General features: G+C 62.4%; 1 protein-coding gene across 5 annotated transcripts in view; it reads right to left on the minus strand.

Annotated features, from left to right (window-relative positions):
- Positions 1-21557, minus strand: part of PRDM16 (PR/SET domain 16) — a 311184-nt gene extending 289627 nt beyond the window's left edge. For all 5 annotated transcript variants that reach the window (XM_064590068.1, XM_064590067.1, XM_064590066.1 and 2 more), the window contains exon 1: positions 21432-21557. In XM_064590068.1, the coding sequence (XP_064446138.1) occupies positions 21432-21468 (37 nt within the window). In that variant the 5' untranslated portion in view covers positions 21469-21557. The remainder of the gene's footprint in view (positions 1-21431) is intronic.
- Positions 21558-22229: the final 672 nt, after the last annotated feature.

A 22229-nucleotide genomic window follows, 5' to 3' on the forward strand; every position in this document is an offset into this window, starting at 1 on the left:
GGCATGGTCCCGGGGCCTTCCTGGGCCCGCCTCTGTGGGGGCCGTGTCCCCCACTCCCCAGCAGCAGCAGCCCGCTCCATGTGCCAGATGGAACGTCAGGATGGCTGGGACATTGCCCAGGGGCTGGCAGGGGGACGGATGGCCTTAGCCCTAACTCCAGCTTCCTCACCAACACCCCCCACCGGAGTCTGAGCGCTTCTGAGAAGTCTGACGTCTCCAGCTCCTGCAGGAGAGAGCTGCCCTCTTGGTTGTGTCCCTCCAAGCATGGGTCAGCTCTAGCAGTGTCCCCGAGTGGTCTCTGCTTCCTACCATCCTCCCCAGGCCTCAGTTTCCCCATGCACACAGCGCAGGCATCAGAGAGCAGACTGTCCTGTGCCCTTGGGCTTCAGCTACTCTGAAGCCTCAAGCAGGCTTTGTACCCCTTTGCAACAGCCATCTCTCTCTGCTCCCCAAACTTCCTCTTCCTCTTGGCGTCTGGGCTTTTGAAGAGAAGAAGCCCCTTCCTGACCCCAAGTGCACGACTGCAGGGCAGGCTTTGGGGGAGAGCCGAGACCCTCTTGCACACGGCTAGACCCCGCTCTGCTCCTGGGCACCTGCGGACAAACAGGGGCTGCCTGGCACCACTGTGGATGTTTGGCCTGCCCGGCGAGCCCCACTTCTGGACATCTCAGGAGCCAAGGAAGCTGCCCTTTGGGTCCTTGAGGCTCACCACAGACCCCGTGCAGGGCCCGGGAGCAGAGAGACAAGCACCCCCAAGCCTGCGACCCTCGGAGTCTAGTCCTGAAGATTCTGCTGTCTCGTAGCCCCCAGATCCAGCAAGAACGTGGCCACTACTCCAGGAGACCCAAGTCAGATGCCTTGCTTGCTCTCCGGGGCAGGAAGCTACAGAAAGAGATCCTTTCATCTGAAATCGGGGTGCCTCGGCCAGAGGTCGAAGGGGGGAAGGCACTGGGGTTCCAATGGGAGGTTTCCATAGGTGTCAGGGGGAGCAGGCTGTGGCCAGGCCGTGTCCAGGGTGTCCCCCCAAAGCCAGGGGTCACCAAAGGCCACCCTCTGGCACAGCCTGGGATGAGGGTCATGGGTGTGGGAAGCCCACTGGCAGGGATGCCCACGCAGCTGGCCTCCGGAGGGCGACACGTGCCCAGAAGGGGCCCCGGAGCTGGCCCAGTTTCTTTGGGCAAAAATGGCCCCTTGGTTGCTGGCGAGTTTCCACTGTTGCGTGGGCCACCCCGAGGAAACCGGGCACTGCCCGGAGGAGCCCCACAAAGAGCTGCTGAGTGGTAGGCACGGTCCTCTGCCCCCAAGACCAGGCAGGTGCCCAGCAGCGTCCCCCAGGTGAGGCAGACAGCCTGTGGGGATGCGGAGGCCACGGCCCCTGGCGTCACCCCACCCTGCCCAGCACCCCCTGCATTCTGGAGCCCCGACATCCCCTTCATGACAGTGACCTCTCTGGCTGCTCCCTAGACCTTCCCCTGGAGCCCCTGGGGGCCCCACAGGATGGGACTTGCAATCCCTACTTGAGAACGGAAGACGAGAGTTTGGAGGGCGCCGAGCAGTGGTGGAGCCAGGGTTTGAGCCCGGGCCCAGGTGGTGCGAGGTCCGGGTCCTGACGGCCTGACACACGCAGGAGGCAGTCCTCACGTCCCGGGATCTGGGCCTCACCAGGGGACGTTCCTATTTCACTGGCCCACACAGATCAGGAACCCCAGGGCCAGGACAGAGCTCCTCAGGGGCCTGGGAGAGGGGGAGGGGGCACCCCGCTCACTAGAGCCACTGAACCCATGAGTGGGTGAGTGGATGTGAATGAATGAAGTGACTCCAGAGGGGACTGTCCTCCCGTGGACTGTGTTCCCGTTTTCACTGAACCAGAAGACACATCGGTGGGGAGCAGACTGGGGCCCGGGATCCACGTCCCGGCTTTAGGCTGGCCTCCAGAGGAGATGCAATAAAAGGGGAACTTGCAAGCCAGACACACGGCCCCCTTGAATTTTCTCTGCTCTGGTGGCTGCCCCAGGAAGAAGGTACTCGGGGAGCAAACACGCCCCAAGAAAGCCGTGTCTGGCCCCGGCAGGGCCACTGCTGTTCTGAGAAGTAAACTCTGTCCTATAAAAAGGCCGATTGAACAACGTGCGTTTTATGGTCTGGGGACGTTTTATTGTTCCTGTACAGGAACATGGGCAGGCTGCTGGGCTCAGAGCCCTCGGTCCCTCCTGACGCCCGAGATGAGCTCACAGACCCCCTTGAGCTCCAAGTAGGTGAACGGGCTCCTCTCCGGCCGGCTGCGTGGGGAACACAGGCCTGGGCAGAGGCGCCTTCGGGCACAGGGACCCAGGGCCGGGTGGGGGAGGCCCAGGGCCCCACATCGTCCAGAGGGCAATGCCCGATGAGCTCTCAGCTGGTCCTGCCGTGCGGGCAGGTGAGGTGTGCAGGGCCGGGGGGCCACTCCACATCTTCTCCAGCCAGGGACCATGCTAGCACTGATACCCCCTGCGTCACCCATGGGTGGCCACGCCTACGGAATTCCCCCAGGCCACGGCATCCCCCGGGGAGGACGGATGGGGTGACAAGTGGCCGGGCGCCAGCCAGCCCTAGAAACACCTGCATCTTCCGAGCGCACGTGGGGAGGGGGCCCCTAGTCCCTCCAGAGCGGGAGTGGGTTCTGCACTGAAAATCGATCCCACACTGACGGGGAAAAGCAGAGACAACTGGAGGGGGGTCGGGGGGGGGGCCAGCCACGGCCTCCAAATGAGCCCCTTGTGGTGAGTGACCGCAGCCCCGCAAGCCGCCCAGCGACGTGGGAAGAGCCTCCATTTCCTGCAGGCGAAGCTGCCCCGTGTCCACCCCCACCCCCACGCCCAGAGCAGAAGGCACCGCAGGAGGGATGGGGCGTGAGGGGTGCGAGTGAGGAGCGGGGGGTGTTCTGGACGTGCCCTGGCTCCCACCCCAGCCAGGGGCCGGCTTAAAGCTCCCTCGAGCACATCAGAACACACATGGGGAAAAGGCCATTGGGGTCGGGGGTGGGTTGTGATTGGTTTCTGGATTGTTCTCAGTGACCCGGGCCCCTAGCTCCCTGATTTAATGCAGCCAACACCCAGCGCCCGGCCTCCCTTTCTCCCACCAGGAGACCTCTCGCCTCACGGAAGCCGGGTGCGCGCCTCACGCGGGGAGCCGCGGCCAAGGTCACACGGCCAGGGTGCCACCGAAATTACAGGCAAGAGACGATCCTGTTGGAAGTTCAGGGCTCATAAATCCCCGCCACACTGCTGGCCGGCTTTAGAAGGTGAGAGAAACAACATTACAAAGCGAAATGAGGAGAGGAAGAATGTAGCATGAAGGCCAAAGAGCAGGGGAGCCACGGGGGAGGAGGAAACACAGCTCGCCGAGAAATTCAGTCCAATCTTTGCTCAACCACAAGCAGGAGGCCGGACCCCGGTGCCACCAACAGAAACGCTCTCCCTCCCTGGAAAATTGATTTGTCAACAACCAGAGACTCGTCCAAAGGCATCTCAAGGTTGTTGTTGTTGTGTTTTTTTTTTTAAGGAAAGACAAAAACCATCCACAGTGGCACGCATACTCCAGAAACGCCTTTGGAGAACAGGGAGTCCTGCAACTTTGAGGATTGCTGGGAGGGCCCTTCTGGGCTGATAGTTTGGAAATGGGGGATTTGCAACGTCCGAGGGAACAGCACACAGTGGGCATTCTTGGTGAAGAATTCATTTGGAAAAAAAAAATCAAAGTTGGTTTAAATCTCTGATGAGCTAAAAACTCCCTCCCACAAACCCAAGAAATGTGAATTTCCTCATTTGGGGTTGTGTTGCCTGCCAAGCACAAGGAAGGGCCCTTGACCTGACCCCGATGTGGACAGTGGTTCCCTGGCGGGGCCCCAGGCCGGGGGTGGCGGGCTGGCTGGGTCGGCGCGGCCCTGGGGCCCTCCCGGCTCCCGGGCGAGGTGGGTGCCGCCAGGAGCTACAACCCGAGGGGCTCCTTCTGCTCTAGACTGGACATGCAGGTGGGAAGCCCCCTTCCCCTCCGGCCAGCCGCCGGCCCCCGCTGCCCAGCTCTCGCAGGTGGGGCATGTGAGGTCCCCTTTCAGAAGCAAGCCTCGCCTCACCCTTCACCTCCAAAGGAACCGGCGCTTCCAAGGGAGGCTCAGGCAGACAGTCTCCAGTGGCCGTGGCCGTGGCTCGGCCACTACAGACACCAGGCCCTGGGCTGAGAGCGACAGTCACTCGGACTTCAGTGTCTCTCCTTCCTTTTTTTTTAAACTTTCATTGGAGGTGAATGATACTGTGTCAATTGCCAAATTCCATCACTTAATTGCTTCACTGCTGGAAATTTCATGGGGTGGGGTGTAAGTTCTCATTTTTCACAGAAAACTCCAGGCATGGACTCATTTCTGCAGATCTTTTGCCTAATTAACAGCATACTCCATAAAAACAAATAAATAAATAGGGCAAGCACGGGCCGGTGAAGCTAGGAATCCTTCTCAGCTCGGAAAGGAAGCCTCCACAGCGGAAGGAGCGAGGTCACAGTCGGGGGGCCCCAAAGAGGAGGGTCTGCTCTGCCCAGGCCCTGGGTGGCACTGCCGTGGCTTGGCGAGATAAGCCCCCAGGGCTCCGTCTTGGCCCTCCTGCTCCCCGACAGGACCGGCGTCCAGACGGAAGGGCACCCTGGGCGAGGAGGTCAGGCAGGGGGCCGGCGGGAGGAAGCCCAGGCCAGGCTCCAGCTGGAGGCATCTCTGCGCTGAGGGCGTGCAGGGCAGGGGGCGTGGGGAGGTGTCTCATCAGAGCGGACCTCGGTCTGACTGCGGGGAGCCAGAGCCCTTCACCCAGGACAGAAAGTGCAGTGCACACTGAGCAAGGCGGTCAGAACCCATGACCCCAGAGTCCAGGCCGCGTGGCCTGGCGGAGAGACCCTGCACGTGGACCTTGCCAGGCAAACACCGTACAGTTTATAAAGACGTCCTCATGCACCTGTGTGCCCTGAGCATGCCTCAGTTTCTCTGCAAGGAAGGGATCTGAGGTGCAGAAAAAGAAAGGGACCCAGTGGGAGGCGACTGTCCATCTAGGCCACCGTGGCCTTTAGTGGTGCCCCTGAACACACAGGAAGGCACCAGGCCCATGCCAGGCCCGCAGGTTTGTGGTCAGGTGCAGACAGCTGCAGAGCTCCAGAGAAGCTGCCCCATCAGTCGACCCATGTGTGTGGAGCATCAGCTCTCAGGACTGGACACGCTTCTGGGCCTCGAGAAGGCCCACCTGGAGCCCCAAGGCCTGGGGACAGATCCTGACCAGGGACCCCCTGCCCACCCTGTGAACCAGGAAGGTCACTCCAGGCACCCAGAGAAGACCAGCCACGGCTCCCCTCCACGGTTCCAGGAAGCCAGGTGGCATGGGAGCTGATTTCCCCGAGGGACGGGCAAGTCCGTTCTAGATTCAATCGCGAGCCTACGAGGTATGGATCACCTTTTTGTCAGATGGGGACACCGAGCTTAGAGCCACTGAGAGCAGCCAGTCACACAGCTTGCCCGCGGTGGGTGCAGGGTCCTACAGGGGTCTGAGCACGAAGCCGGTCCCGCTGACTGCCACCAGCCAGACTGCCCACACAGACGCCACCCCTGCCTGGACAGAGCGCCAAGACACACCCGCTCCCCTGGGGGGGACCGGCTCTCGCCCTGGGGCAGCGCCTCTTTCCCCCCCCATCCCAGAGCAGTTTGCAGCCATGGTCAGTGAGCTGAGCCGGACACAACCGTAGTCCTCCCAGACTCAGCAAGATGAAGCTTCGTCCTTGGGCTGCAGGATGATTCTGACCCCGTGAGGCAGACCACCCATCACCGTGGCTCTTGAAGACCCTCAGGCCCCCCGCAGCACCCCGTCCACATGTCTTCAAGGCCGCGACGCCACCCACACATGCATGTTCCACCGGGACCTCGAGAGGGTCAGGGGTGGGTCCTGGGCACCAGCCCCTAGAACACTTGGACGTGCCCACGTCCACTGGCAGAGACAGGAATGAACTGGGACTGAGGGGGCAGGAAAGGGGGCCTGGATGCTCCGTGGAAACAAACCAAGCACTCCAAAGCCCAGCCAGCAACTACAGCCGGATGTGTGTGGGCGCACCTGCGCGTCCCAGCTGCAGCTCTCAGACAGGCACCCCGGGGCCGTCAGCCTCCCCGCAGCCGCTGCACCCCACCAGGACACCCCCCCGCCGAACAGCCCGGTCTGCTCAGTCTCTCCAGACGTTGTGTTCTCGAAGCGGGCGGGAGCCCTGGGTATCCGCACCGGCAGACGCAGCCTGGACTCAAATTCTCCAGGGTGAGGGCAGAACGGACGGTGCCTCCCTGGCTCAAATGTCCCGGGCCAGCAGCCTCCACTCTGGGCCCGCACCTCAAATTTCGGCGACGGAGCGGCCGCAGAAAGCATCCTTCTTTATCGGTGGCCTGCGTGAGCTCTATATCTCTGTGGCCTCTCACCCCCAGCATTCCACGCCTCCCAGGGGGGGCAGATAATCCCACAAAGGGCCTCATGCCAGAGTCCCCACGCTTTCTCCAGTGCTGAGAGCTTTGACTCGTCAGCACTGGTTCGAGGGAATCTCCTTACTGGGCCCCAGGGTTCAGATCGAATGTCCCTTTGAAAGGGCCAGAGGGGACCCTGTGCCCCTTCTCCTGCATCTGCATGACACCAGATCCAGCTCGTCCTGCCCCGCCCTAGAGGGACGGGCCCCCGACACCCCAGGGTCCTCGAGGACCGCCGTCCCCAACGAGGGAGGAGGGAAAGGCCGGTCCCCTGGCCCAGCAGGTGCCAAGACCCTTTCTTCTGCAGGGGCCCATGGGCCAGTGCTTGGACTCAGCTATCCCAGCCTCCCTCTCCTCTTGTTTTGGGGCCACAGAACCCAGTGACAGCTCCCTGGAGGAGGATCCCTTCACCCACCAAAAATGTGCTCTGCTCTGATGTCTACCTATGCATCTCCTGAATTGTCCAAGACTAAGCCCTGAGTCTGGCTCATGTAGTCGTGTGTGTGCACAGAGCAGTCTGCACATGTGTGCACAGGCGTGTGTGCATGTGTGTATGTGTTACACGTATACACACTGCACTGAGTAAGTTGTCCCAGTGTGTGCCTGTACGTGGATCGGTTTGTGTGCACGCGTGAGCACGCCCACGTGCACATACATGTGTGAACTTGTGTGCGTGGGGGGGTGTGTTCCTGCGTCCACGTGTGCGTGCATGTGCATGGCAGTGCATACATGTACAAACCGATTACAGGAAAGCCCCACTGTCCCGCCGTCCCCTGAGCAAGTCCTAAACTTGACCCTCTGGATGTGCAGACACACTCTCAGAAGTCAGAATGTCAGCCGGACAACAGCAGAGAGAGGAGAAACAGTTTCCCCTCTTCTAGGTTTGGGACCTGCTGCTCAGTGGCCCCAAATCCTCTGGCACAAAGTTAAGCAGAAGACCCCAGAAGACAGGGTTCACTACAGACTGTAACCCCCTCCCCAGCTGGTGCTGGGTCCTGGGTCCGGCAGGGCAGTGCACCACCGTCCCCGGCTCTTCTCCTGCAAGCTTGGGGGACAGAGTCTCCAAATCCAGGGAAGACACTGGGAAGACACTGGCGGCACAGTGGTCCAAGGCCCCCCCAGACAATCATCGGCCGTCCCCACGACGGCGGGCGCAGCTCCTCAGCCAGGACGGCGCAGGCCTGCAAGGCCACCTTACCCGCATGTCTCTGCTTCATTCACTTCCCCCATCACATCATTTCAGAGGGGCTTGTCAATCTGCAGGCCACATCCAGAGGCCCCCGGCGAGACCCCTGCACCCCACACACTCACACACGAACCTGCCTTCAGCCAGATGCAAGAAAGTTCCAGAAACCCAAAATAGCTGCTGACAAAGCCTGGACCCTGCAGATATCATAGCAATAATAATACCACATTCACGTGCCTTCAGCCTCTTGCCCCACGTCCCATCTGAGCCGGTCAGAGCTGTCAGGCAAGGGGTCACCAGGACCATCCTGCCCCGGAGAGGAGGAAGGAGGTATGGGGCTCACCCCTATTGGACACACGAATGGAGTTTCATCCTTCCACCCAGGCTGGCCCTTCTTGGGCCGGGAAGGGACAGAAGCAGAACTGGACACCCACGTCTGCCTCGCCAGATCTAGGGAAACGCCCCCAGCACAGCACGGCAGGCTGAAGGTGTCGGGGAAGGAGGGCACGGGGGTCCCTGCTCTGTCCTGACCCAGCAGAGACGGCATAGGTCGGGGAGCCCAGGAGCTGACCTGCAGGGACAAGGGCACCATGACTGTGACCGGTGTGTGTCCCCCAGTCCAGCCCTGGTCAGAATGAAGGATGCTGCCTCAGGGTCCCCACCTCTACTGCTCTAAAGCTAAACTCACCCTCAGCCAGAGCTTCCTTGGGGGTGACAGTCCTTGGATCCAGCTGGTTGGGGTCCCATCACCATCGGGGTTCCCACTTATCAGCAGCTGTCCTGTCTCTCTGAGCCTGAGCCAAGGGTGACTCCAGATGGAGGGTCAGGCTGGCCTGGAGGTGCTCTTGCTGGACCTAAAGGAGGCCTGCTTGGTCCTGAAGATCCAAGGGGCAGAAGGTCTCCCCTGGGGCACTCCCTGAGACCACCCTGACTGCCTTCCCTTTGCGAGGGGCACAGTCTCCCACCCTGGGGGCAGCAGGTGGCCCATCGAGTTCCTCTGCTGTGTCCAAGGTGAGCTAAGATAATGAAGCCGCTTCTCCCATTTGGAATTCGGGAAGTGAAGACCAAGCACTGACCCTGAGGCCTGGGGCTGGTGGCCGTCTGATCTGAGGAGCCTCAGGAACTAGCCGGACAGGCATCCCACCCGAGGGGCCCAAGGGTGATGCTCACAGGGGCATTCACCATCCATCGCCCTCACCCTGCCTGCTGGCCCAAGGTCCGAGGGCCTCTGCCTCTGGGCCTGGCAGGGAGGGGAGGGCTCGGCTTGGTTTTGATTTTACAGATTCAGTCAGTGTCAGGGGCTTGGAGGGGAGAAGTCATCGTGGCCCCCAGGTGCCCCTCCCGGGCGCCCTGTGGCCAGACTGTGCCCCTTTGCTGGTGACCACCACCCAGTGATGGGGACCAGCGTCACGAGCATGGTTTCCCAGGAGGTTCGGTTCTGGCCCAGAGGTCCCGATGTCCCACAGAGCCCACTGCCGGCCTCCCAGAGCTGCCTGTGGCCCACTTTCCTGCCCCCTACCCCCCCCCCGACAGCCACAGGCCCTGCACAGGAGGCCAAGGATTATTCTAGGGCCCGGTGAATAGAGTCGGGCGTTCTTTGTCAGAAAAGGCACGGTTGCATTCCTCCCGGCCCCGGCCCTCTCCTGCACGGTGCCAGGCAGAGTCTGTGGGTCAAGGAGGGGCCTCCAGGGGCAGACGGGCTCCTGCCGCAGTGCTGGGCTTCTCCCCGTCATGGCCACGGCCCCTCCCCTCAAATGAGGGTAGTCTGTCAGCATCAGGAGGCAACCTAAAACCCCGGCGAGGGAACACTTGGGTTACAGCAAGAAGGACCCCTGTGCGGGCTGCCAGCCATGGGGGCCAGGCGGGGTGGCCGGGACAGACCTTGGACCAAGTCCGCTGCCATAATTAGCAGATGAGATTCAATAACAAACAGCTTTGAGCGGCTTTATCTAACCTTTGGAAGGTAAGATTAACACCTTTGATGGAGAGAAAGTTAAGACGCGGGGGCCCCTCTGCTCTGCAGTTCTGACTCCCAGCCGGGAAACGCGAGCCCCCCTTGGGCCAGCGCTCTGCCCCCGGGGCTTCTGAGGACTGGCTTTCCAGCGGCCTGTGTAGTCCTTTTGTTTGGCAGCGAATGTGCAGCCACCAAACCGCACCGTTGTCCGTCACACGCTCACACGCACACGGCCCGGCTCCCTGACCACGGCCGAGAGCTCCCCGAGGCGGGACGGGAGGCCCCCACCTCACCGGCTCATAATCAGAGACGCCACGTCTCCAGGCTCGGTGGAGATACGCAAAGTCTCCCCTCGTCCCCGGTTGACTTGTTGCTGCTCAGATTTCATTGGCCCGGAAGAAGACGTCGAACGCACTCCTCCGAACAGAAATCCGCGATAAGTCCTCCTGGTGGGAAAGAGCGCCGGCCTTGCCCAGGTGCACGGTCCGCGCCGGCCGCCAACCCGTGTGTGCGAGAAAGCAAGGGCTGTCGGCACGGTCGCCAAATGAACTTTGGGAGCTCTGAGGACAGCACCCAGCACAGCTCAATGGTCTTATTTCTAAAGTAACGTCAAATCACTTCCAGGGAAAAATCGATCTGTCTCCGACAGCTTTTCCCCTGCTAACGTGATAAATAAATAATTAACCACGTTGTCGGGCTGTTTCATTAAAGCAAAGAATGGCTGGACGGGCCGAGATGGAGAACCCGATCGCAAAGACGGAGTCCGGCTGCAGCCCCCCACGTTTTACGGCTCCATTTGTATTCTGCCAGTCACTAGCGGTACGCTCAGCCCAAGCTGGGAACTGAATACCCTATTCAGAGAGGTACTCACAGGCGTGTTATTGCAATTTAATATTTTCGCACACAGACACATCATTATCTTGGAATCTGACACTGCGGCATAATTCTGTAATTTTTCAAGAGGCCCTAATTTTTCTCAATGTGAGCGCTAGGGCCCAGGATTATCCAAACAGCTCTCTCTCCTCTTTGTTTCTTCCGGGGGCTCATAAACGTGCAGGCAAGTGCGTGCAGATTGCCTGCTCTCCACCTTTGAACTTCTCCGTTGCCTTCTCCCACAACAACCAGCTGCAGACGGCTCCAGGTCCTGCAGCCCCGCGGCCTCCGGCCACGGTCCCAGACACCGCGGAGAACCGAGCAGCGTGCAGCACTCTGTGCAAAACCCGAGTGGGCCGGGACAGTACAGCAAAAAGCCCCGCCTGAGGGTAAGTCTCATGCAGACATCAGCCCCACGCTTGCACATAGGTGCACAGAAGCACGCACGTGGACGGGTCTGCACACCCCGACACCATCTCCCACATAGACCGGATGGAGGGGCTGTGCCAGGGGCCCACAGAAACGCCCCCCGGTTTTCAGGCAGCTCAAGAATGCACTGGCTGTCCCAGGAAGAAGAGCTGGGAGAAGTTTGCAAGGGAGGCCAGATCCCCCAGGGAAGCATCTTGGAATGAGCAGGTGGCAGCCCAGAGGACGCTGGCCCAGGCTGGTGGGCACACCGCGCCCCATGCTGGGCGCCACGGCCCAAGGTAGCTCTGTACAAACTGATGTTATAGACGTTCTCACAAGCTCCCCTCCAAAAGGAACCCGGGGCCTTCCGGCAACCTGGTGCCCTCCTCCTCACAGAAGCTCCAGAAACAGTGCCCAGGACCACTCGGGATTTGACCCTGATGACACCCACGTGCTCGGGGTTGGGGGCTGGTGCTGGGTCAGCAGGGGTGACCAACAGCCACTGCTGAACTGGGGCGGCCGGAAACGGTCGTCGGGTCAGCACAAGCCAGAGACGCCGGTTCCCAGCCCAGTAAAGACCTGAGCATGTCGCTTCCCCGGGACTGAGGGAGAAGCCGGGCTGCCCGGCAAAAACAGGAATGCTGGGAAATGGCCCGAGTCTGGACCTTCGCCTGACCTGCCGAAGGAGTGTCAGGGGGGTGCCAGAGGCCCTGTAGCAGGAGGGAGGAGGCGCGGGGGGCACACGAGGGTCGACACCCTGCGCTTGCCCGGGGGCCGCCGGGCTCTCCCGTGGCCACCGTTTGGGCTCCTCCGGTGAGCATAATTTCCGGTCTTTGTTTAAGTGTTTTATGGACCGATGTGGCCCGGCCTCTCTGAAGAGGCTGTTACAGCCCATTGAGCAGATACAAATGTCTGAGCACTTTTAAATGCATGCCCCTTTCCCTCGGAGACGCAACCAGAAGGAGCAATGGGAGTCTATTATGTAAATCCATATTTCGGCATAATATTGACTGCCAGCTTCTGAATATAGATACGGGGATTAAACTGTGTCACAGGAAAGAGTTCCCAGCCATGGCGAGTCCCCATTCATCACGCGCCGACCCAGGCATTTTATCCCGTTGCTGAAGCGTCGGAGATGCCCGGCCTACCCGAGGTGCCCGAGACGCACACACATTTCAAGTGAGCCCCTGAATTTAAAACACAGAGACTCACAGAGGCAGACAAATGGGCAAAGCCCCTCTCCGAGCATCCCTCCCTCTCGCCCCCCCCTTCTGGTCTTTCTAATTTGAAATAGACCCACTCTCTGGGGGTCCAGCCACCCCACCGGCAGAGACACAAGGCCAGGATGCCCGAGAGGGGGTTGCCCCCAGAAGCGATGAGGTTGGGGGTGGCTCGTTGGTCCGATCTGGCTTTCTCCCCAGTCAAACAGCTTGGACACGGAAGCCCGGACCCCAGGGCAAGGGCCTGTGGCCCCCAGACTCGTCAAGTTGCCCAGAGCCTGGTGACGTGACCACGCCTGTCTCTGGGGGGCCGGCCCCCAGCCGGGCAGCCGTGGGGGGACCTCAGGTACATCTCAGAGCCCTGCACACAGTAGGCCCGAGGACAGCGTGCTCCACTCCAGGGGCAGGAAGGAACGGACAGACGGCACAGAGCCCCCAAAACAAACAGGAGACCCTGACCCCCTCAGGAGCTGGGGGCCTCCGAGGAGAGAAGAGCTGGCAGATGCCAAGAGCCGTTGAAACGGACAGAAGGATGGAGAAGGGACGGGGAGGCAGCAGGAGGGAGGGGCTGGGCTCGGCGCCGGCTAGCATCTGGCCGCACGTCAGAGGGGCCAAACCAGACCCGGGCACCCGTGCTTCTCGGTTTGAAAATAAAACTATGAGCTAAGGCTCTTGTGTGCATGTTTTACTCCATGACTGAGCTGTGCAGCAAGAACCAACGGGAGCCCTTTGCTGGAGCAGGGCGGACCGGCTGAGCCGGAAGGCTTCATGGCAGGTGCAGCTGGGTACGCAGAGCAGCGCCACGTGCCAGGGGCCGTACCCTTGGGCGGGCAGGCGCTCACCTGCAGGCCTGCACACCCTCCCTGTGCCCCCCCCCCCCCCCCCGCCCGGATGAGCCCAGGGAGGCTGAGGACCAGCACAGCATTTCCCCAAGCAGACCAAGGGGATAAATCGCAAACTCACTGCCTGTCTGAATGGAGTGGGAATTCTGCCTCATCCCCACCTGGCCTCAGGACCCCAGCAAACACCACGCTGGACCCTTCCAGAACCTTCCATGCAGTTATGCCTGCTGGAGGCTGGGGGGGGCGAGTAAGATGCAGATGCACACGGGTATTTGGGGTGGTGGTGGGAGGGCGAGCTGGCAGGCGAAAGGCGGTAAGAGGAGCCGATCTGGTGGCAGAATGTGGGGGACGACGCTGGCAGCAAAGGTGGGACTCGGGATCCAGGAGTGGGGCACACGCACCAGAAGCCGGAGTGAAGGGGGTGCTGGGGTTCTGGGGCCAAGGAGAGGCCTGTCCCACGGGAGGCCTCGAGAGCAGCACCCAGGGCTGGGGCTTGATATCTGTACTAAGCATTCAGCTTTGTTATTCTCTCTAAAGTAGGAAAGTAGACAAAGCCAGTTATTTCTCGACTCGGCAGCACGTTGAACGGAAAGCAAACCACGGGCCTGAGGTCCCACCCTGGACATATGGAGTCAGAGGTCTGGGGAGACCCAGCCCCGCCGGCCACACTCCTGAGGAGCAGGTAGGGCCTTCAGACCTAAGGACGCGGTGCCCATGTCCCCCTCGATGCCCCACCATCACCCACATTGGAATCCATTAGAGAATATAAATGTGTTGCAGGAGAAGATCAAACCTACAAAAACCCATCCAGGCGAGTCGGGAGACCGAGGGGCAGGGTGAGGGGTTAGCCCTCAGTACGGCCAGAAGTGCCCAAGTACATCTCCCGGAGCCCCCTAAGAATCCACTGCTGCGACCCAGGAAACCCTCAATCTGCAGCAGCCCCAGCCCCAGCTCAAACTAAGCTGACTGCAGCCTCTTCTTCCTCTTAACGCCCTGTGGAGCTACCTGCGGGTGGGAGGGGACAAACACTCTGGAAGAAGCCCAAGGCCAGGCTGAGCCCCAGCGTCTGCCCATTCGCAGCCAGGCGCCCTCCCTGTCCACCTCCACGCTGGGAAGAGCCAGCGCCCCCTCAGCAGGGGCTTCAGGTCACCTCAAAGTGCACGCAAGAACCAGGAGCCATCCAAGGAGCCCCGGGCTTCTCCCAGCACCCTGCTCCCAGGTCTGTGTGAGCACATGGCCCGGGAGGGAGGGAGGAGCGAGCACCTGCCGTCACCTGCCTCACCTGCAGAGGCAGGCTGGGCGCGGACTCCCGCGGAGAGCGCGGATCCCACACGCCCCCCCCCCATGCTGCTGGAGGGCTGTGGGCTGGAGGCACACACCCTTCCCGGAAGCGTGCTGTCACCGAAAAGCAGCGTGAGTCTGGGGGATTTTGCTGAGAACCCTCCTGTCGGGTTCCGAAAGCAAGTGTGTGAGGGTCACCGGTTCTCTCCCTTCCTGAGCAGGGTTTCGGGGATGAGCCGAGCCAACGCTCGCTGTTCCTCACTTCCCCAAGTTTGAGCGGGGAACACGGGCCCTGGGATGTTTTTGCTCCCACGCCAGTGAAGCCCTAAAGGCCGGTCTGCTTCTGGATCCCTCCGTCCACCACCTGGCCGGGGCGGGGGCGGGGGCGGGGGGGCGTGGAGGGGAAGACTCTGCAGCACCAGCCTCTGGGCCCACCTCCAGCTGCCCTCCGTCCCCAGGCGCATTTCACCAGAGTCTGACGCTACACCAAATATTCCCCCTGGAGACCGAGACCAGGGTCAGACCAGAATGAGAAGGTGACCCTATGTTATCACGTCTGCTTAAGGACAGGGTCCACTGTCTCCACCCTGAAGGATGCATACTTGGGGTTGGAAATGACACATGCATCAATATGTAAAATGGGCACGGGATAATTCAGAGCCTGGTTTAGAGGAGGTAAAGTATTCACCAGGACCCAGCCACGGTTTAAAATGATTATAAATTATTTTAACAGTGCATTTGCAAAGGGTTATAAAAACAGCCATAATATATTTTTTTCCTTAGATTCTAGAATTACCAGTGTGACAGCTAATGCAATAATGATTTGTTTCAAATGCCAGTGTTTAAGCGGTATAAAGCTGATTTTATACATTTTTCCAGTAGGCCGCATTGTAGTTAATGAAATTAAACACACCAATCGCATTTGTCCCCAGGGGACGAGGAACTGAACACACCACTGGTTTATTTTTTTATTAAAATAAATTGCAGCCAGCAAGATGGACTAATTGCATACAGAATTGAAAAAGAAACATTCCATTGATATAATTAAGCCAATTTTCATGGACAGAAATAGTTATAGTGGATATAAAATAAGCAAAGCCTTCACCAGAATCTGACTTCACTCCTTTTTTGCACAGAATGTTAACTATTAAACAAATATGTATCTCGGAGCCGAGGCACCGCTCTCTGGGAGCTCCAGGGCATTGTTCCTGAGTCTCGGGAGAGGCCAGCCGGGCGGGCCAGCCAAGGATTTGATGGCAGAAACCCCAAGAGAGAGAGAGGTAGGGCAGGAAGAGGCCCTCCCCATGGCCCTGGGGCCCACAAGAGCTCAGGAGCACTGGCCAGACTGAAGGGAGTACCACAGCCCTGGCGGGAGCCTGTGAGGTGCCCAGGATTAAGGAACAGCGGCGGATTCAGGGCTGGACCTGCAACTGCAGCCTCGGGGCTCCTTCCGCCCGGTGGCTCAGGTCCACACAGCAGCGGCTCCACCTCTCCCTGATTGCCTGGGGGAGGGGCGGGGACTATTTCCCTTTTGCTCAAGCAAAAGGCAGTACATGGAGGGGGGGATGCAGATGAGGGTGACCCTGGTCAACACTTCTGCCACCCTGCACCTACCCTTGGAAGAGGGGTCCCAGAGCCCCGGGCTGGGGCTGGAAAAGCCCAGGGCAAAGCGTCCCACCCAGCCTGGGGAGGACAAGCAGCAGGAGAGTCCAGACCCCGGCAAAGAACACCCAGTCTGGAGGAGGCTGAGGACACAGTTAGCTGGTTGCATTCACAAGCTGTGTGGGGACTGATGTCTTACTTGCTTTTAAAAACCAGACCTGTTACAAGCTAAGCACTGTCCTTGGGAAAATGCTTAAACCTTGACACATAAAAAAAGAAAATCCTATGGAATTAACTACAGCGTGCAGTGCCCTAAGGAAGGGGGCAGGGTTAGGGTGTGCGAAATAAGAAAGCTTGGGGAGCTTTACTTAAGTGGCATCCAGTTTCATGCCTAACTTGCTGTGTGACCTTGAATGGGCTACTTGACCTCTCTGTGTTTGAGATTTCTTTTACCCCTAAAAGTGGTGCCCGCGAGGCCAAATTCCCTCTTCAAGGTCAATGAAGGGGAGTGGGGTCATGCCTAGTAAGTGGACCAAGTGTGCCTTTATGGGATCCTGGACCCGCTCCTATCTCCCGGAGGCTCGGGCAGGGACAGGGACAGGGACAGGGGCGGCAGCCCATTCGGACCTCTTGGTAGGCAGGTGCGTGGGGTGAATGCACGGGGCCAATGGGCCACCTTGGCCGAGTCTGGGCCCGGGGATGCATACCCCGGAATAAGGCAGGGTTGATCCTGCAAAGCCCGACCTCTACCCTGCGCTTCGGTTTCTCCCCTCACCATCCTCCCCCCTCCCCACACCACCCTGACTTTGACCCAGGCTCTGGAGCGCTCTCTGGACTCTCTGTGCCCAGATCCGCAAAGCGACTGCGATGGGGACACGGGCCTGCCACCCGCAGAGTCTGGGTCAGGGTCAAGAGTCGGGAGTTGGGAGCGCGGAGCCCGCCCTTCTCCATCCAGGAAACCGAGAGGCGGAGACCCCTGGGGCCGATCGAGGCCGAGGAGGAGGAGGAGGAGGAGGAGGAGGAGGAGGAGGAGGAGGAGGAGGCTGGAGTGAAGGGCGCCAGGGGCAGCAGCCACCCCCTCGAACCGGCTGCCCTGTGCAGACGGCAGGCAGCGCCGTTCGCGTCGCGCGGTAGTTACCGGGACTTTGTGCACGGAGAGCAGGGGGCTGCAGCGACGTTGGCTCTGCCTGGGGTCCCCAGGCCCCGCGGCCGGGCCAGCCCGCACTGTCTGCAGCCCTGGGCAACCCGTGTCCGCGCGCGCGACCGGCGCTGTACGAACGGCACGGCGCAGCAAGGCCCGGCTTCTCCGCCCCTTCGCCAAGTTTCCTTCCCGCAGGGGGACAGTGCTAGGGCTGTCCCTTGTCCTCCCGCGCCCGCTACTCGAGCTGTAGCGTCCAAGACTTGTTACACGGGTTTGATTCAAAACCTGATAAATTGTCTTTAACGCTATTTGAAAAATTTTAAACGAAATTATTCAAAAGATTTTTAATCCTGGATAATTTTTGTTGAAACTCTAATTATACATCACCTTAATTACCAGCCCCAGCCCCCCAAGGATCCCTAATTGCCTCCTAATTGAATAAAACAGGGGGCTAATCTAGCCTACAGAGGCCCTGCGAGCGGGCGGCCTCCCCCTAGGGGCCCAGTGGGGGGAGCCTCCAGCTGGCCCCACCGCCAGCGCCCGGCCTCCCAACAGAAACGGCAGGACCAGGGCCCCTGCCCCGTGCTGTGCCCAGAAGGGGAACTCAGGGTTTTCGGGAGCCATGGGGGCCCGAAGGGTCGGGCAGCCCAGCCCGCACCTGCTCCACCAGCGGCCGACAGGAGGTGCAGGGTGGCCTGGCGGGTGTCCGGCGGTAGAGACCTTAGGGCACAACCCGTGCCCTTCCCCTGGGAGCCCACTCAGAGGTCACCCAACGGACAGGACTTGGCATCCGCCCCCGCCCACAGGCCTGGGCGCCCAGGCACACCCGCGGGGCCAATGGCGAAGCCAGAGCCTGCAGGCGCTCAGCGCGCTGCCGCGGGGCACCTGGCCTTGGCCGCCAGCCCTGCACCCCGCCCCTCCGCCACGGCCTCCGCGTTTTCGCCCGAAGCGGGGTGAGACGCTCGACTCCTGCCGGACATTTCCTGGTACCGCTGCCCTCCCAGGCGTCCAGACCGGAGGCTGCCGTCCTGGCTGCGGGGCGAGAAATGGTAGAAGGGGCAGACGTCTCCTGGCGGGCGGGCGGGAGAAGGGCAGGACCCCCGCAGAGCCGGAGCTGCTTTCGGCTGGGGAGAAGGAACCGCCTAGGAGCTCAGGCTCCAGCCGGGCTCCCCACACCCTGTCACACACACACCTTCCTCGTACACATCACGCTCGATCGCACACACCAGACACACAAGTCCTCCCTGGAGCAGAGGGAGCAGCCCCCCACCTGCACCCCAGGGGGAGGCGGCATCTGTCCTGAGGACACTCTCCCCAGGCCTGGAATATGTCCTGTCTAGTTGTGGGCCACGTTCCTGGTGATCAGGTCTCAGGGGCGGCTCGAATGGGGGCCGTGGCTGGACGCCGTCTCTGGGAGCACATCCTCCCCTGCACAGGGCCCCCCAGCTGTGTGATGAGAAGGTCAGGAGGGCACCTTGGCTGTGTTGACCACCCCCACCTGCCCACCTGCCTCTCAACAGTGGCTGAGACACAAAGCTTTTGTTAGGCATTTTCTTTTGAAAATGTAGGGTAGGGACAGCCCCAATTCCTCGCAGGCCCACAGTGCCCTGGCCAGCGTGAGGGGACCCGGGACCTACCTGTCTTCACTCTGCCCCCAGCCCCCTAGGCTCACACTGAGGAGGTGCTGAGCACCGCAGCAGCCTCTGCCCTTGGAAAGCTGGACTTAGGAGCCCCCAGTGTGGGCCCAAAGGTGCTGCTAGTCAGTCAGCATGCGGGCCCAGCTGGGGAGACCCCCGGGAGTGGGGTCCTAGGGAGACACAAACGAAATTACAGCCCCAGATGCGCCCTCTGGGGCAGCCCTCACACTCTGACTCAGGGGGTGACACTCACTGACAAGGTTGTCCTTCCAGGCCCCACATATGGCTTCAGGCACAGCCCAGCCCTGCACACTGGACTATAACCATGACCTACCTCTCCTTCGTCCTCCAGCCCCCTGACCCTGGCCAGGAGGTGGCTTACAGGGGTTGGTTCTCTGGGCCACCCTGGGGCTGCCCTGCTGCCTCAGACTCAGGTACTGGAGTCAGGTCCCCAGGGACGCCCACATCTGCTTAAAATATCGTCCAGTGGAATGAAATTCCTCGGCAGGTCCTGCGCTCTGTGTCAGGCAGGCAGCGTGGCCTGTGCCTGTCGGGGCCACCTTCTTGGGGAGGGCTGGGGGCAGCTGTCCCCGCTGAGAGGGGTTTCCAAGGCGTGCTCAGTGTGGGCTCAGCGGGCTCCGGGCCTGACACACTCGCTCTGCTTTGGCATTTTCTCAGCAAGGACTCCCAGGAAAGGGAGACCTGTGGTCTGCCCTACCCTCGGGTCTGGTTCTCTGGCCTCGGGCAAGGCTGCAGGACGCCGCTGCCGAGCACCCATTTAGGTCCTGAGATGAGCCAGCGGGCCGCCTTCCCCACCTGTCGGGGTGGAGCAGACAGGGAGAGAGCTGAGGGCCAGACGGCTGGCCTGCCGGGCGTGGGTCGCTCCGCTGTTTCCGGGGCTGCGCTGGGGGCGCTGAGCTGCCTCTCGCTTGCAGCGAAGGCCCAGGAGAGTGCGGCACTTTCCACCTTCTCACTCCAGCTTCAGGCCCTTCCCCAGCGACAGCCTGACCCAGGCAGCTTGCAGCCCAGCGGCGAGACTCTGAGGCAGCTGCTGTGCTTACACACACACCCAAACATGCACACCAACACCCACGCCCCGCCGCCCATGGGCACACAGGTAGCGGGCCCACAGCCCTGGCGCACCAGCCACAAAACACCGGGGCCTTGTTCGCACCAAGAGGGGCTACAGGTCACGGGAGATGGAGGAGGCCGAGGCCCCGGGCATCGGGCAGAGGAGACAGGCTGGAAAGGGGTGCCTCCAGGAGGAGCCCCACACAGCCACGGGGGACTCCACGGGCGTCCTGCAGAAGCGGGGAGCTGCTTTTCCCCGGTGCCCCGCGGCGGATGCATGGCCTCCCACCGAGGGGCCGCCGCCCGGGGGAGCCAGGCCAGCCCCTCCGAGGAAGCAGAACTTCCTCGGAAAAGTGTCGGGGAGTTTCTGGCCCACCAGGCTCACGCTTAGGGGCTCAGCCCTGGTGCGGTGAGGCGCCGCCGGGCAGGCTCAGGCCGACGAGGAGCGGGCGGAACGGCCTGGTGGTCAGTCAGGGATCCCAAGGGCGCGGGCCGGGCGCCCCTGCCGCGGGTGGGCGGGCGGCCCGCGGAGGAGGGGGCGGCGGGGACGGGCGGCGCCCGTTCCCTCCCGCTCGGCGCTCGCCGCTTCGCTGCAGCCGGGCCTCGGCCGGGCTCCGGGAGCCGCGCTCGCCTGCCCGCGGCGCCGCCGCTCCCACCTGCCCCCTTCCCGGCCACGGTCCCGGGCCCGCGGGCCCCTCGGCGGGCAGCGCGGAGGGCGCGCGGGCGGCCCCGAGACGCGGCGGCCGGTGGCGGGGCGGGCGGCGGGCGCACCGGGCCGGCGGCGAGGACCGGCCGCGGCGGGCCGGGCGCGCGGAGCCTGGGGCTCGGCCGGGGACGGAGCGAAAGAGAAAGTAAGAGCGGGGACCGCAGCCTCGCCGGGGCAGCCCCGTCCCCGCCGGGCCTCGAGGCGGCGCGGGCGACGAGGGCGGAGGGCCGAGCGCGGCCGAGCGGCGCCGGGGGCGGCGGCCGCGGCGGGCCGGCCGGCGGCCGGGTGGGGACCCTCCCGCCGGAGGGTCACGGAGGAGCGCCCGCCGCCGCGCGGGGCACCGGCCGGGAATGGACCCCGCGGCCACACTTGCCAGCCCAGGAGAGCGTCTCCATTTTGCTCCCCAAGCGGCCGAAGCTGCCCTGCCGCCGCCGGCCCTGCCCCGCGCCCGCCGAGCGGGGCGCACGCGGCCCGCGCCCCCCGCCCCCTCCCCGGCTCGGGGTCTCCCTCCTCCGCGCCCCGCCGGCGGACGCCAAAGACGGTGCTCTAGCGCCCACTATTTCAAGAGCCGGAATATGCTTTGAGCAGGACCGAGAGCCACTCCGAGAGAGAGAGAGGGAGCGAGCGAGCGAGGAGGAAAAAGTTGCTCTCCCCTCTCGTCAACTTTTCGCTAACTTTCGCTTTTCGCTCCCCCACCCCCAGCCCTCCCCCTCCGCCCCCCTCCCCGGCCCCCACCGCGCGCCTCGGGCTCCCGGGCCCGAGCGCCCGACGCGGGGGGAGGGGGCCCGCGAGGAGGGGGCCGGCGCCCTCGGGGAGCGCGCGGCCGGGCGCCCCGAGCCTCTGCGCCGAGCCCGGCCGCCCGGAGCGCAGCAGGCGGAGCGGCCCCCGGGCCGCGCGGCCGACCCGAGCGCCGGGGGCCCACGGCGCGCCGGCCGCGCCCCGACGCGCACCCCCGGCCCGGGCGCCCCGGCGGCGCGGCGCGGCCGAGCGCGGGAGACTCACTTTTGGCTAGCTTCCTCGCCCTCGCCTTGGATCGCATGGTGTCGGCTCGCGGAATCTCTCTCCTCCTCCTTGAGTCCAGAAGCAGCTACACACTATCTTCATCTCCCCAGCATTGTCAGTTTGGACACCTTCGCACATGCGCACAGAGCGCTCAATCTGACACCCCTCGCCGGGGCCAAAAAAACTTTGCAGTGTATTCATCATCCTCATCGTCGCGCCGCCGCCGCCGCCGCCGCCGCGGCGCGGGATTGGGGGGCTCTCCTTGGCCTTCCCGGTCTTCATCTCACTCACCTCTCCCCCCCCGCCCCCTCTCCCCCCTCCCCTTTTCAGCGCAGCTCGGAGCTGGCCCTTTAAGAAAACGCTCCGTGCTCGGCGTTCCCGCCCGGGGCCCGCACCCCGGACACTTTAAAAGGACCCAGGTGGCCCCGGAGGCGAGGTGACTATCCCCCCACCCTTCCCCTGCGCCGCGTCGCGCTCCGCCCCAGCCCGGCCGCAGGCGGAGTGGCGGCTGCGTTGGTCCTCGCGACTTCCCAGGATGGGGGGGGGACGCGCGACAGTTCGGACGCGGGTCTGGCTGGGTTTGCTTCGTTTTATTGCATTTTATTACTAATTAAAAAGCTTTGCGTTCGCCGTCGCCCCAGCCTGCTCTTCTCCCCGTCGCTCCCCGCGGCCCCCCACCCCGCCCGCCATCGCCCGAGGGGGTGTCCCGGCCCGCGCGCCGAACCCGGCTCCTCCGAAGCCCCCTCCGGGCCCCGCCGCCCCCCTCGGGCCTGCCTGGCTCCCGCCCCTCCCCTCCGC

This window comes from Mirounga angustirostris, unplaced genomic scaffold, assembly GCF_029215605.1.
Source record: "Mirounga angustirostris isolate CCGP_5_RB_7025 unplaced genomic scaffold, mMirAng1.0.hap1 SCAF_4, whole genome shotgun sequence".
NCBI lineage: Eukaryota > Metazoa > Chordata > Mammalia > Carnivora > Phocidae > Mirounga > Mirounga angustirostris.